Here is a 14,021-nt window from a genome sequence, read left to right on the forward strand (position 1 = left end):
GCTCGATTCAAACAGGAGAGGGCATCGGTGATCCTCATCGCTCCTGCATGGCCTCGCAGGACATGGTATGCCGATCTGGTGGACATGTCATCTCAGCCACCATGGAAGCTTCCAATGAGGAAAGACCTTCTCATTCAGGGACCCTTCCATCACCCAAATCTAGTTTCTCTGCAGCTAACTGCTTGGAGATTGAACTCTTGATTTTATCTAAGCGAGGGTTTTCTGATTCGGTCATTGATACCTTGATTCAGGGACATAAGCCTTTTACTAGAAGGATTTACCATAAGATATGGTGTAAATATCCTTATTGGTGCGAATCCAAGGGCTACTCATGGAGTAGGGTTAGGATTCCCAGGATTTTGTCTCTTATTCAAGAAGGATCGGAGTCAGGGTTGTCAGCAAGGTCCTTAAAGGGACAGATTTCTGCTTTGTCTATTTTGCTACACAAGCGTCTGGCAGATGTTCCAGATGTTCAATCTTTTTGTCAGGCTCTGACTAGAATCAGGCCTGTGTTTAGACCAATTGCTCCTCCTGGGAGTTTGAATTTAGTTCTTAATGTTCTTCAAGGGGTTCCGTTTGAATCTATGCATTTCATAGATATTAAGTTATTATCATGGTAAGTTTTATTTCTGGTTGCTATTTCTTCTACTCGCAGAGTTTCTGAGCTTTCAGCATTACATTGTGATTCTCCTTATCTTATTTTTCATTCGGATAAGGTGGTGTCACGTACATAACCTGGTTTTCTTCCTAAGGTTGTTTCTAATAAAAATATAAGTCAGGAAATTGTTGTTCCTTCCTTGTGTCCGAATCCTTCTTTTATGAAGAAACGGCTGTTACATAATTTGGACGTGGTCCGTGCTTTAAAGTTTTAATTACAGGCCACTAAGGATTTTCGTTAATCGTCTTCCCTGTTTATTGTGTTTTCTGGGAAGCGTAGGGGTTGGGAAGCTACGGCTACCTCTCTCTCATTTTGGCTGAAGAGTATCATCCGTTTTGCATATGAGACTGCTGGACAGCAGCCTCCTGAACGAATTACGGCTCATTCCACTAGGGCTGTGGCTTCCTCATGGGCATTCAAAAATGATGCTTCTGTTGAACAGATTTGCAAAAGCTGCAACTTGGTCGTCTCTTCACACTTTTTCCAAATTTTACAAATTTGATACTTTTGCCTCGTCTGAGGCTGTTTTTGGGAGGGAAGTTCTTCAAGGAGTGGTGCCTTCCATTTAGGTTCCCTGTCTTGTCCCTCCCGTTTCATCCGTGTACTATAGCTTTGGTATTGTATCCCACAAGTAAGGATGAAATCCGTGGACTCATCGTATCTTGTAAAAGAAAAGGAAATTTATTCTTACCTGATAAATGTGTTTCTTTTACGATACGATGAGTCCACGGCCCACCCTGTTTTTATGAGACAGGTTTTTATTTTTGTTAAACTTAAGTCACCTCTGCACCTTGGCTTTTCCTTTCTAGTGCAGAATTATATAACATTATTTTAGCCAAACTTTATGCAACATAATATTGCCGGTGAAATTTGATAAAAAAAAAAAAGAGGGTTTTTCAGACCGCCGCTCTTACTCTACTGAGCGGGTCTGGTTTTCATCCTGAGCGCATCTGGGAAGCTGTCTAGTTACAGCCCAGCCCGATTGCGCCATTACACACAATGCAGCTCGCTCCCGCTATTAGACAGAGCAGGAGCGGGAGGATCGGGCCGGGCTGTGACTAGACAGCTGCCCAAATGCGCTCAGGGTGAAAACCAGACCCGCTCAGTAGAGCAAGAGCGGAGGTCTGAAAAATCCTCTTTTTTTTTTAATCAAATTTCACCGGCAATATTATGTTGCATTTGGCTAAGATAATGTTATATAATTCTGCACTATGTGCAGAATTATATAACATTATTTTCTAGGTTTACTGTCCCTTTAATTTTGAAAAATGCTTACTTTGTTTGGAGGCTCAGATAGTGCCCCCTGTGCAGTTTTGTTCTACATGTTTGAATAAGACTTTAACATTTAAAGACAAGATTTCCCCTCCTGAGTTTGTCTCTCAGCATAATGTTGTCCATGCCTATACTTTCTCCTCAAACATCCCATACTGTTTCAAAAGAAGTGCCATGCGCTTCCTCTCAACATCCTCCTGGGGGGGTTTATTTACCAGGGGATTTTGCTGTACAGATAACATCTGCTGTTTTGGCAGCCTTATCAGCCTTTCCTGTCACTGGTAAGTGAAAGAGGAAATCCAAAAATATTACTATTAATAAGGGTTCTGACTCTGCTAAGGCTGCTCTAGTCAGTCTTTCTCAGTTATCTGATGAAGATGATACCTCAGTGGCTTCTGAGGGCTAGTTGTCAGATTATGATACTGTGACCAATTCTGCAGATTCAGAGGAGATTACATTTCAGATTTAAGTTAGAACACCTCCGGGTACTATTGAAAGAGGTTCTTGCAACTTTGGAAGAATCCAACGCGTCTGTTGCTGAGAATCCAAAGAAGTCTAGTAAACTTAACAGGGTATATGATGTACCTTCATCTGTGGAAATGTTTCCAGTTCCAGACCGTATGGCAGATGATATAGCTCAGGAATGGGATAAACCAGGGATTCCGTTTTCCCTGTCCCCTGTTTTTAAAACAATGTTTCCTGTTGCTGACTCTATACGTGACTTGTGGCGCACAGTGCTCAAGGTAGAGGGGAGCTATCTCTACTCTTGCCAAGAGAACTACTATTCCTATTGAAGATAGATGTTCTTTCTAGGATCCCATGGATAAGAAGCGTGAGGCTTTTTTGAAGAAAATGTACATTCATCAGGGATTGCAGTGGCAGCCTTTTGATAGTATTGCTACAGTTGTGGGGGCAGCATCGTATTGGTGCAATGACTTATCTGATCTAATCTCAGAGGAGACTACTATAGAGGAAATCCAAGACAGGACCAAGACTCTCAAGCTGGCCAATACCTTTATTTGTGATGCCAACATGCAAGTTCTTAGACTGGGAGCTAAGATTTCTGGTTTCACTGTTTTAGCTTGCAGGGCTCTGTGGTTAAAATCTTGATCTGCATATGTCACATCTAAGTCCAAGTTTTTGTCTTTGCCTTATAAGGGCAAAACCTTGTTTGGTCCAGGTCTGGTTGAGATCATTTACAAAATTACAGGTGGAAAGGGCTCTTTCCTACTTCAGGATAAGAAGAATAGACATATGGGTTTCCAGAATTCTAATTTTCGTTCCTTTCGTAACTTTAATGGACAAAAGTCTTCCTCATCCTCTTCAAAGACAGAACAATCCAAGTCTTCCTGGAGGTCCAGTCAGCCTTGGAATAAAGGAAAGCAAGCCAAGAAGCCTTCCGCTGATTCTAAATCAGCATGAAGGGACCACCCCTACTCTGTATTGGATCAAGTGGGTTGCAGGCTTTCTTTTTTTCAGCAGGCTTTCCAGATCCTTGTGCCGTAGACATAGTGTCTCACGGTTACAGAATATGATTCAAATCTTGTCCTCCCAGGGGCAGATTCCTCCTATCAAGGTTATCTGCAAACCAGATAAAGAGAGAGGCCTTCTTAAACTGTGTAAAGGACCTATCTTCCCTGGGAGTGATTTTTCCAGTTCCCCTAGAGGAACAGGGTCTAGGATTCTATTCAAATCTATTTGTAGTTCCCAAAAAGGAGGGCACTTTCCATCCCATCCTGGACCTCAACCAATTCCTCAGAGTTCCATTCTTCCTTTGGTGCAAGAGGGTCAGTTCACGACAACCATAGATCTGAAGGACACGTATCTTCATGTTCCCATTCACAGGGATCATTACCAGTATCAGGTTTGCCTTTCTGGACAAAAATTTCCAGTTTGTTGCCCTTCCTTTTGGCCTTGTTACAGCTCCCAGAATTTTCACAAAGGTTCTGGGGCTCTTCTGGCAGTGGTCAGGTCTCAGGGAATTGCTGTGGCGCCTTACCTAGACGACATCTTGGTTCAAGAGTCATCTTTTCACCTAGCAAGATCTCATACAGAGCTGTTGTCTATTCTACGTTCCCACGGGTGGAAAGTAGATCTGGAAAAGAGTTCCCTTGTACCAGATACAAGGGTATGTTTCTTAGGGACAATGATAGATTCCCTGTCCATGAAGATTTTCCTGACGGACGTCAGAAAATCCAAACTTCTTGCTTCGTGCCTTTTTCTCCAGTCTGTTATCCGTCCATCAGTGGATCAATGCATTGAGGTGATTGGTCTGATGGTTGCCTCTATGGACATCATTCCTTTTGCTCGATTCCATCTGAGACCTCTGCAACTATGCATGCTCAATCAATTCAACGGGGACCACTCGGATCTCTCGCAGAAGATGGATCTGGATCCACTAACAAGAGATTCTCTATCGTGGTGGATTTCCCAGGACCATCTGTCTCGGGGCACATGCTTCCTAAGACCTTTCTGGGTAATTGAGACCACGGACGCCAGCCTGTTAGGCTGGGGAGCAGTTTTGGGTTCCTTAGCAGTTCAGGGCTTGTGGACTCGGGAGGAGTCTTCTCTTCCCATAAACATCTTGGAGTAAAGAGCAATATTCAATGCCTTGACAGCTTGGCCTCAATTAGCCTTGGTCCGTTTATCAGATTCCAGTCGGACAACATCACCTAAGTGGCTTACATCAACCACCAGGGAGGAACTCAGAGTTCGTTAGCCATGAAGGAGGCAACACGCATTCTTCAGTGGGTGGAAGCTCACAATTGTCTTCTATCTGCCATCCACATTCTAGGGATAGACAACTGGGAAGCGGATTTTCTGAGCTGGCAGACCTTTTATCGCGGGGAGTGGGCTCTCCATCTGGAGGTATTTTCAAAGATAACCACTCAGGTGGGGGGTTCTGGAGTTGGATCTGATGGCGTCTTGTCAAAACGCCAAGCTTCCAAAGTACGGTTCAAGGTCAAGGGATCCTCAAGCCGTTCTGATAGACGCTCTGGCAGTTCCTTGGAACTTCAATCTGGCCTGTTCCCTCCAATTGCTCTCCTTCCACGAGTCATTGCTCGTATTAAACAGGAGAGAGCGTCTGTGATTCTAATAGCTCCTGCATGGCCTTGCATGATCTGGTGAAGATGTCATCTCTTCCCCCTTGGAGGTTACCTCTTAGAAAGGACCTTCTACTTCAGGATACCTTCCTCCACCCAAATCTGGATTCTCTGAAGCCGACTGCTTGGAGATTGAACGCCTAGTTTTGGCTTCTCTGAGAAGGTCATAGACACCATGCTTCAGGCTAGTAAACCTGTTACTTGCATAATTTACCATAAGGTATGGCGCAAATTCCTTTATTGGTGTGATTTGAAAGGTTTCTCTTGGAACAGAGTAAGGGTTCCTCAAATTTTGGCTTTTCTTCAGGAGGACCTGGAGAAGGTTTTGTAAGTCAGTACTCTGTGCAAAAGAATAGACAGTGTAGACATCTGACATTTCAAACGTCTGGCAGATCTGCCAGGTGTTCAATCTTTTGTTCAGGCCTTGGTCAGAATCAGGCCTGTGTTGAAATCTGTTGCTCCTCCTTGGAGCCTTAATCTTGTTAAAGTTTTGCAGCAGGTTCCGTTCAAGCTGATGCATTCTGTTGATATTAAATTACTATCTTGGAAGGTTTTGTTTCTTATTGCTATTTCTTCTGCATGCAGAGTTTCCGAACTTTTGGCTCTGCAGTGCGATTCCCCTTACCTTATTTTTCATGCTGATAAGGCGGTCCTCCATACTAAGCTTGGGTTTCTCCCTATATAGATAGTGTGAGATCGCAATATTAATCAGGAAATTGTGGTTCCTTCTTTTTGTCCCAATCCTTCTTCCCAGAACGAACGTCTTTTGCATACCTTGGATGTTGTGCGTGCTCTAAAATTTTACCTTCAAGCAACTAAGGATTGCTTGAAGATAAACGTAAGGGTCAAAAGGCCACTTCTACTTCTCTTTCTCTCTGGTTGAGAAGTGTTATCCGTTTAGCTTATGAGACAACTGGACAACAGCCTTCTGGGAGAATTACGGCTCATTCCACTAGGGCTGTCTCTTCTTCCTGGGCTTTCAAAAATGAAGCTTCTGTGGAACAGATTTGCAAGGCGGCCACATGGTCCTCTTATACATACCTTTCAAAAATTCTACAAAATAGATACTTTTGCCTCGGCTAAGGCTTCTTTTGGGAGAAAGGTTCTTTAAGCGGTGGTGCCTTCGGTATAGGTCAGCCTGTCTAGTTCTCCCTCCCTTTCATTCTGTGACCTCTTGCTTGGGTATTGGTTCCCACTAGTAATTGGAATGAATCGTGGACTCTCCATGCCATAGGAAAGAAAACAAAATTCATGCTTATCTGATAAATTTGTTTCTTTCCAGGCATGGAGTCCACAACCCGCCCTCGTTTAAATTCAACCACTGGCACCTCTATACCCTTGTGTTGTCTTCTTTTTCTGTTCCCATCAACCGAATGACTGGGGGTTATAGGTAAGGGAAGTGACACTTAACAGCTCTGCTGAGGTGCTCTTTGCCTCCTTGTGCTGGCCAGGAGGTGAATATCCCACTAGTAATTGGAATGAATCGTGGACTCTCCATGCCTGGAAAGAAACATATTTATCAGGTAAGCATAAATTTTGTTATACACACACACACACACACATACATATATAGGAGATATAAAATTCACAATTTTCATATGTATGTGTATATATATATATATATATATATATATATATATACACACACACCCATGATAATTGTGAATTTTCTGTCTCTCCTACTGTAAAAAAGTCTTCATACAACTGAGGTCAGTAAATAGAATAACTTTTATTCTGTATTCAGCAAAATAGACATCTGAAGTCATAGTTCACAGCTGGGAGGGGGATGTGAAAGAGGCTGGAGATGAAGCAGAACATAATGGGAAGGTTCAGGAATACTGTTACTCTTGGTTCCAAAACAAAGCTTATATCATAAGCTGTCCAGTTAAGCCATTCTGAAATGTGAGTTAGCCAGCTCTGGATAGTGATTTTTGTTATACCTGGTCCCCATAGAGAAATACCAAGTGTTTTTTCCTGGAATGGATACATTGTCGGAAATCTGTAACATGTAAATTAGTAATCTTAAAAGAAAACAATTGTAAAAAAATAATATATACATTGATAGATTTCAGTAGGTATCAAAACCTTTGCACACGATACCAAAAAGCGAAATCCTTAGTTTTTAAAGTAAAATAAATAAATACATTGAAAGCAGTTATTGTAACTGGAAGCTATGTTTAGTTTCTTGCTAAGCGGAATATGGACAATATATATTTCTCATAAAATCTATTACTCCTCAAAACATTATAATAAATTAGAAGGACATTCTAGTACAAACTAAACTGTACAGCCCCAGAAAGTGTTGTTAAGCAACTTTGCATATAAATAAAATCTTAGATTGTCACTAGGAGCGTGTATGAGGTGCCTTTAATTGATGCATATGCAACCATGCGGTCAACCAAGTACATAAAAGGATAATATGCACTTATAAGAGTTTTTTTAAGTGCTGTTTAAAAGGGACGATAGCCAACTGTTGAAGCACTTGAAAGTGATGCAGCATATATCTGTAAAAAAATGACTAGAAAATATCACCTGAACATCTCTATGTATAAAAAGAAAATATTTGACCTTAACATTTCTTCAGTAACGACATCCCATTGTAAAAGGACTTTCAGCAGCCAATCAGGATGCTAGTCCCGGGGCATACAAAAGGAGCGTGCATCTGGGATGTGCAGCACAGTCATGTTGTGTCCCTCCTTAGTTTAAGATGGTTTACTATGAAACTACACAATATTTCAATCAAATCTCATGAAATCACAGTAAAACAAAGTGCAACCTCAGCACTGGTGAAGCGGAATGGGTGATTTTTTTCAACATGGAGCCGCCACTAGCTAAAGTATAAATGCTCACAGAGCACTTACTCTGGTGAGCTGAAGAAATTGTGAGGTAAAATATCTTCCTTTTTTACATAGAGATGGTCAGGTGATATTTTCTTGTCAGCTTTGTACAGTTATGCTGCATCACTTTAAAGTCATTTAGCATATGAGTATTATGTCCCTTTAACATAAGTTACATTGCAAAGTTGCTTAACAAAGTGAATATAATTTATACTAGAATGTCTCTAATTTACTATACGCATTATTGTTTGCGTTTTCATCTCATTAGAAGGGTATGAGGCAGAAGTACTTTTACAGGGAATGTAATGAACCTAACAAAATTCTTAGAGAAACCTCATGAAAACAAAATTGAGAAGTTTTTAATCATCGTTATAATCCCGATAGTCATTGCTTCCTTTACCACACACACCTTTTTACAAAATGAGCTTAAACTTCAAGCAAACCGGACTGTCAGCCATTTTGAACTTATTAAGAAAGCTTGGATTGGTCTTTTGGTTGGGTGCTTAAGTGGAAGTCCACCTTTTGGAGAGTTCAAGGTCAGCCATTTTGTACTTAAATTCAGAGATGAATTAAGTCTAATTAGACTTAAACTTCTATGGTAAACCATTTTGCCTTTTCTGTCTAAGGACAAAATAGTATTAGTTGCCCATTGACCACGCCTTTTCTACTCAATGTAACAATAAAAATCAGCAAAAAAAGTAATCACATTACTGCCAGGTTGAATAAATACCCATTTTGATATGGCAGCAGCCAAGTGGCAAAATGGCTGAAATCTGGACAATGCCATTACCATCTCCAATACCACAACACAGTTCTATCAAAAGCCACCTTTGCCTATTAGAAGTCCCTACCTAATTGGTGGAGGTTCTTGGATTGTCAGCCTAGCTGGTATTGGAGCTTGGCTATGGCAAAATGAGGAGTGGTAATAGAAGGCAAAATGATTATTGGGAGATAGCTATTACCCCTTAAATAAGCAAAATGTTCACTTCAATCTCAAATCCAAATTTAACACTCATCTTCGCCAAGTAGGGCATAGGGGTTGGTGGTTGCCAGTTTGTTTTTGATGGTTTTCTTGGGATGAGGCTGCGTAGGGGTCTCTTCCTCCTCTTCTTCATCAGCGTCACGGTCCCTTTCTTCCTCTTCCTCCCCTGAACTAGAAATCTCCTCCTCCTCCTCTTCGTCTGAGGAACCACTACTAGATCTACCCTGAGCCTGTGAGTGTGCTGCCATTTCTTGAGTTTCCGGATGGCGCTCCCAGGCATCTGTGAGAGGGAAAGATGGAAGTTTAGAAAATAATTATAATATGTTTTAAATTTAATTGAGCTATAAAATTAATATTGTAGCTTCAATAATAAAACAATGTAAGAAAAAACTGTGCATGTTTATGGGCGGCGGAGGCAAAGCTTTCAGGAACACATATACAATTTAATTGTTCTTTTAATCTTGCAGATACAAAATTAAAGAGACACATAAAACCCAATTTCTTTTCTCTTTCATAATTCAGATAAAACATAACATTTTAAACAACTTTCCAATTTACTTCCACCAGCTAATGATCGTTCTTTTCTTGCTATCCTTTGTTGAAAAGCAAGTCAGCAGTACTAGTACTATATAGCAGCAGTTTTGCGACAGTTTTATGCATTAGCAAGAGCACTAGATCTGTGGAATAGCAAAAGAGAAGAAGGTGCCACAATGGTGCAAGATCAACAGAGATCAGGATCATAAACAATTGTTGCTCACCATACTCAAAAATTCCACAGCACTTGAGAAGTGTCACAACAGCGTGCTGGACCTATTAGGAGCTGTTCAGAAAGCTTGTCCTCCGTTATAGGGTAGCTAAATGTTCTCTGGAGTATATAAGGATATTTCACAGTATAGAACTATTTTTGTGAGTTTTCTTGGTTGTGGAATTAATTCTAAAAGTACAGACAGGATGACCACCTATATTTTCCCTAAGAAGTGGGTCCCCCTGTGGAAATTGTGATGAGTAAAATGAATTCCACAACCAAGAAAACTCTAAAAAATAGTTATATACTAGGCAAAAGTGTTTTTTTAAATATAACAGAAGGGGGTGTGGCCTCTGTGCATATACAGCATAAAATAGAACCACATTCAAATCCAATTCAACCAAAGAAGAATTTTACATATTAGCACACTTCACTTGTGATTCTCAGTATGTAGTATACCTTCTTGAGTGCATATACGGACTCCAATATATAGGTAAGACCTCTAGCCCCTCAAAAAGAGGTGGGGGGGTGGAACAGATGAGGAATTTAAAGCATTCAGCCACTAACCATAGTGTACCCAGACATGAAGTTTGATGCCACAATAGAAATCTATATATTTATATGACTTTTCTGATTCAATATGTCCCCAATAAATGGGGAATAGATTTGTTTATTTGAGACAGAGGGAGACCTTTTGGATTTGGAAGATCAAGACCTTAAGTCCCTTTGGCTTAAATGAACAAATCAATATGGCCGCTTTTAACTAATATAGTCTATTTTGGAAGTGGTGCTTTAACATTTTTTGGATGTATCAATTTATGGTCTTATTCATGGATTTTTTTTAGATTAGAAACAGTATTGTATTATTAATTCTTGAATCTTGTGGGTTAGCTTATAATTCCAAAACACTTCTGTCACACTTATATATGGGTTTAAGATCATCAACTTTGAAAGAAGAACTATCATTTATTTGTTTGTATGCAACACAGATAGCCCTCTAATTCCTTATTAATATTGAATTTCCCTCAACTGTCACCCTTCTTGCTTTATTCTATATTGATCACAGAATGTTATTTATGAAACATACGTATATATTGACAGATATATGACAGACATATTACGGTTTATTAGGTCACTATGGATATATTATTTGTTCCATGAAGAATCAATGTCTATTTTTATCATATCAATATTTTTATCATATCAATATATATATATATATACATATACATACACACACACACACATACAGGGAGTGCAGAATTATTAGGCAAATGAGTATTTTGACCACATAATCCTCTTTATGCATGTTGTCTTACTCCAAGCTGTATAGGCTCGAAAGCCTACTACCAATTAAGCATATTAGGTGATGTGCATCTCTGTAATGAGAAGGGGTATGGTCTAATGACATCAACACCCTATATCAGGTGTGCATAATTATTAGGCAACTTCCTTTCCTTTGGCAAAATGGGTCAAAAGAAGGACTTGACAGGCTCAGAAAAGTAAAAAATAGTGAGATATCCTTGCAGAGGGATGCAGCACTCTTAAAATTGCAAAGCTTCTGAAGCGTGATCATCGAACAATCAAGCGTTTCATTCAAAATAGTCAACAGGGTCGCAAGAAGGGTGTGGAAAAACCAAGGCGCAAAATAACTGCCCATGAACTGAGAAAAGTCAAGCGTGCAGCTGCCAAGATGCCACTTGCCACCATTTTGGCCATATTTCAGAGCTGCAACATCACTGGAGTGTAATACTCAGAGACATGGCCAAGGTAAGAAAGGCTGAAAGACGACCACCACTGAACAAGACACACAAGCTGAAACGTCAAGACTGGGCCAAGAAATATCTCAAGACTGATTTTTCTAAGGTTTTATGGACTGATGAAATGAGAGTGAGTCTTGATGGGCCAGATGGATGGGCCCGTGGCTGGATTGGTAAAGGGCAGATAGCTCCAGTCCGACTCAGACGCCAGCAAGGTGGAGGTGGAATACTGGTTTGGGCTGGTATCATCAAAGATGAGCTTGTTGGGCCTTTTCGGGTTGAGGATGGAGTCAAGCTCAACTCCCAGTCCTACTGCCAGTTTCTGGAAGACACCTTCTTCAAGCAGTGGTACAGGAAGAAGTCTGCATCCTTCAAGAAAAACATGATTTTCATGCAGGACAATGCTCCATCACACGCGTCCAAGTACTCCACAGCGTGGCTGGCAAGAAAGGGTATAAAAGAAGAAAATCTAATGACATGGCCTCCTTGTTCACCTGATCTGAAGCCCATTGAGAACCTGTGGTCCATCATCAAATGTGAGATTTACAAGGAGGGAAAACCGTACACCTCTCTGAACAGTGTCTGGGAGGCTGTGGTTGCTGCTGCACGCAATGTTGATGGTGAACAGATCAAAACACTGACAGAATCCATGGATGGCAGGCTTTTGAGTGTCCTTGCAAAGAAAGGTGGCTATATTGGTCACTGATTTGTTTTTGTTTTGTTTTTGAATGTCAGAAATGTATATTTGTGAATGTTGAGATGTTATATTGGTTTCACTGGTAAAAATAAATAATTGAAATGGGTATATATTTGTTTTTTGTTAAGTTGCCTAATAATTATGCACAGTAATAGTCACCTGCACACACAGATATCCCCCTAAAATAGCTATAACTAAAAACAAACTAAAAACTACTTCCAAAAATATTCAGCTTTGATATTAATGAGTTTTTTGGGTTCATTGAGAACATGGTTGTTGTTCAATAATAAAATTAATCCTCAAAAATACAACTTGCCTAATAATTCTGCACTCCCTGTATATATGTATATATGTTGATTTTATGTGGCTCGGTTAGCGGAATCCGCCAACAAGAGTTATATGCTTGGGAAATCTGTTAAAAGCATTTAGAGAGAAATCACCATTATGTGGATACAATAATATTACCATTTGATACAAAGTATATAATTTCCCCCAACAAATTGAAAGTGTGCCATATCCTATGACATCAAATTAGGTCCGGGGTTTCCCATGCATGCGCAGTCAAAGTTGGTGGACGCAGAACTGAGCATCCTTAAGCCGTGCATTGAAATGATTTTGTATTCACCTGATGAAACTGTCATTGAGCACAGAGAAACATGTTTTGAGACATTTTTAAATAAAGTCTTTGTTCTAACTTAGACTTTGTCAGCACGGCTTATTTTATACCAATTTATCAATACTGTGTGATATAAACAATTGAGATATTAAGCTTTATTCGCACTTTATTAGTGACTTTCCTGGAAGTTGGATATAGACACACAATTTCCCACTGGGAATACTGTTAAGGCGTATATATCCTTATATACTGCAGAGAACATTTGGCTACCGTATTACGGAAGATGAGCTTTCTGGATGGTTCCTAAAGGTCTAGCACGCTGTTGTGACACTTCTCAAGTGCTTTGGGATTTGTGAGTATGGTGAGCAACAACTGTTTATGATCCTGATCTCAGTTAATCTCGCACCATTGTGGCGCCTTCTTCTCTTTTGCTATTCCAGATATCGAATGAAACCCCACATCTTACGGAGCTGTTGGAAGGAGTTTTGCGGCCGCTATCTTGTGAAAACGGATACCTTGCACGTTGAATGATTTACTAGTTTTCTCCTGAACACCATTTTGGGACTGTAAATATTATCTTCACTTTTTCACGTGGAGTTTTGTTTTTTATTTATGTATTATATGCATTACATATGTCACTAGCATATCACAGTTAATGACACTTGTGATCCCAGTATATTCATTTATACACAGATTTTGGCGCATCCAATTTCACTTTATATAAGAGTAATAGATAGCAGCACTATTTCCTGTCACGTACTGCTGCAGACGTGCACGCTACCTATCTAGATATTTATTCAACAACAAAATAACAACATGAGAACAAAGCAAATTTGATAATAGAAGTAAATTGGAAATGTTTTTTTTTTTTTTAAATTGTATTCTCTATCTGAATCATGAAAGAAAAAAAAATGTGAGTTTCATATCCCTTTAACTTATAGCTGAAGATAAAATATGTAAGGCACATGTATAATTTATTTATTATAACCGCCCCTTAAACAGTAAAGAAAACAAGAAAATCCCAAAGGATTAAACAGTGACAAAAGCCAAGGCTCTTGTATATTATGTAATATAGAAATTAAAGGGACACTACACCCAATTTTTTTCTCTCATGACTTTGGATTTAGTATCCCTTTAAATTAGAATCTAAAATGTATCTGAAGCACTTGCAAAAAGAAATTACTCTATTAAATGTTAATATTTACGATTAGGTGGTTTGTTTTTTTCATTTATTTCTGACACATTATTATCACTAACAATCTTAACTTTTAGCCCTTCTTAAAGGGATATTAAACCCATTTTTTTTACTTTAATGATTCAGATAGAGCAGTAATTGTAAGCAACTTTCTA

The 14,021-nt window shown here is 39.6% G+C and overlaps 1 protein-coding gene across 2 annotated transcripts in view; it reads right to left on the bottom strand.

Moving 5' to 3' along the window:
• Window positions 1-6,743: 6,743 nt before the first annotated feature.
• Window positions 6,744-14,021, bottom strand: part of GNL1 (G protein nucleolar 1 (putative)) — a 48,256-nt gene continuing 40,978 nt past the window's right edge. The window contains exons 12-13 of one of the 2 annotated variants that reach the window (XM_053722044.1): window positions 8,834-9,133; window positions 6,744-7,033 (exon numbers count right to left, since the gene is read on the bottom strand). In XM_053722044.1, the coding sequence (XP_053578019.1) occupies window positions 8,877-9,133 (257 nt within the window). In that variant the 3' untranslated portion in view covers window positions 6,744-7,033; window positions 8,834-8,876. Of the gene's footprint in view, window positions 9,134-14,021 lie in introns of both variants that reach the window. The other variant, XM_053722043.1, reaches the window with a different exon arrangement.

This window comes from Bombina bombina, chromosome 7 (genome assembly GCF_027579735.1).
Source record: "Bombina bombina isolate aBomBom1 chromosome 7, aBomBom1.pri, whole genome shotgun sequence".
Lineage (NCBI taxonomy): Eukaryota > Metazoa > Chordata > Amphibia > Anura > Bombinatoridae > Bombina > Bombina bombina.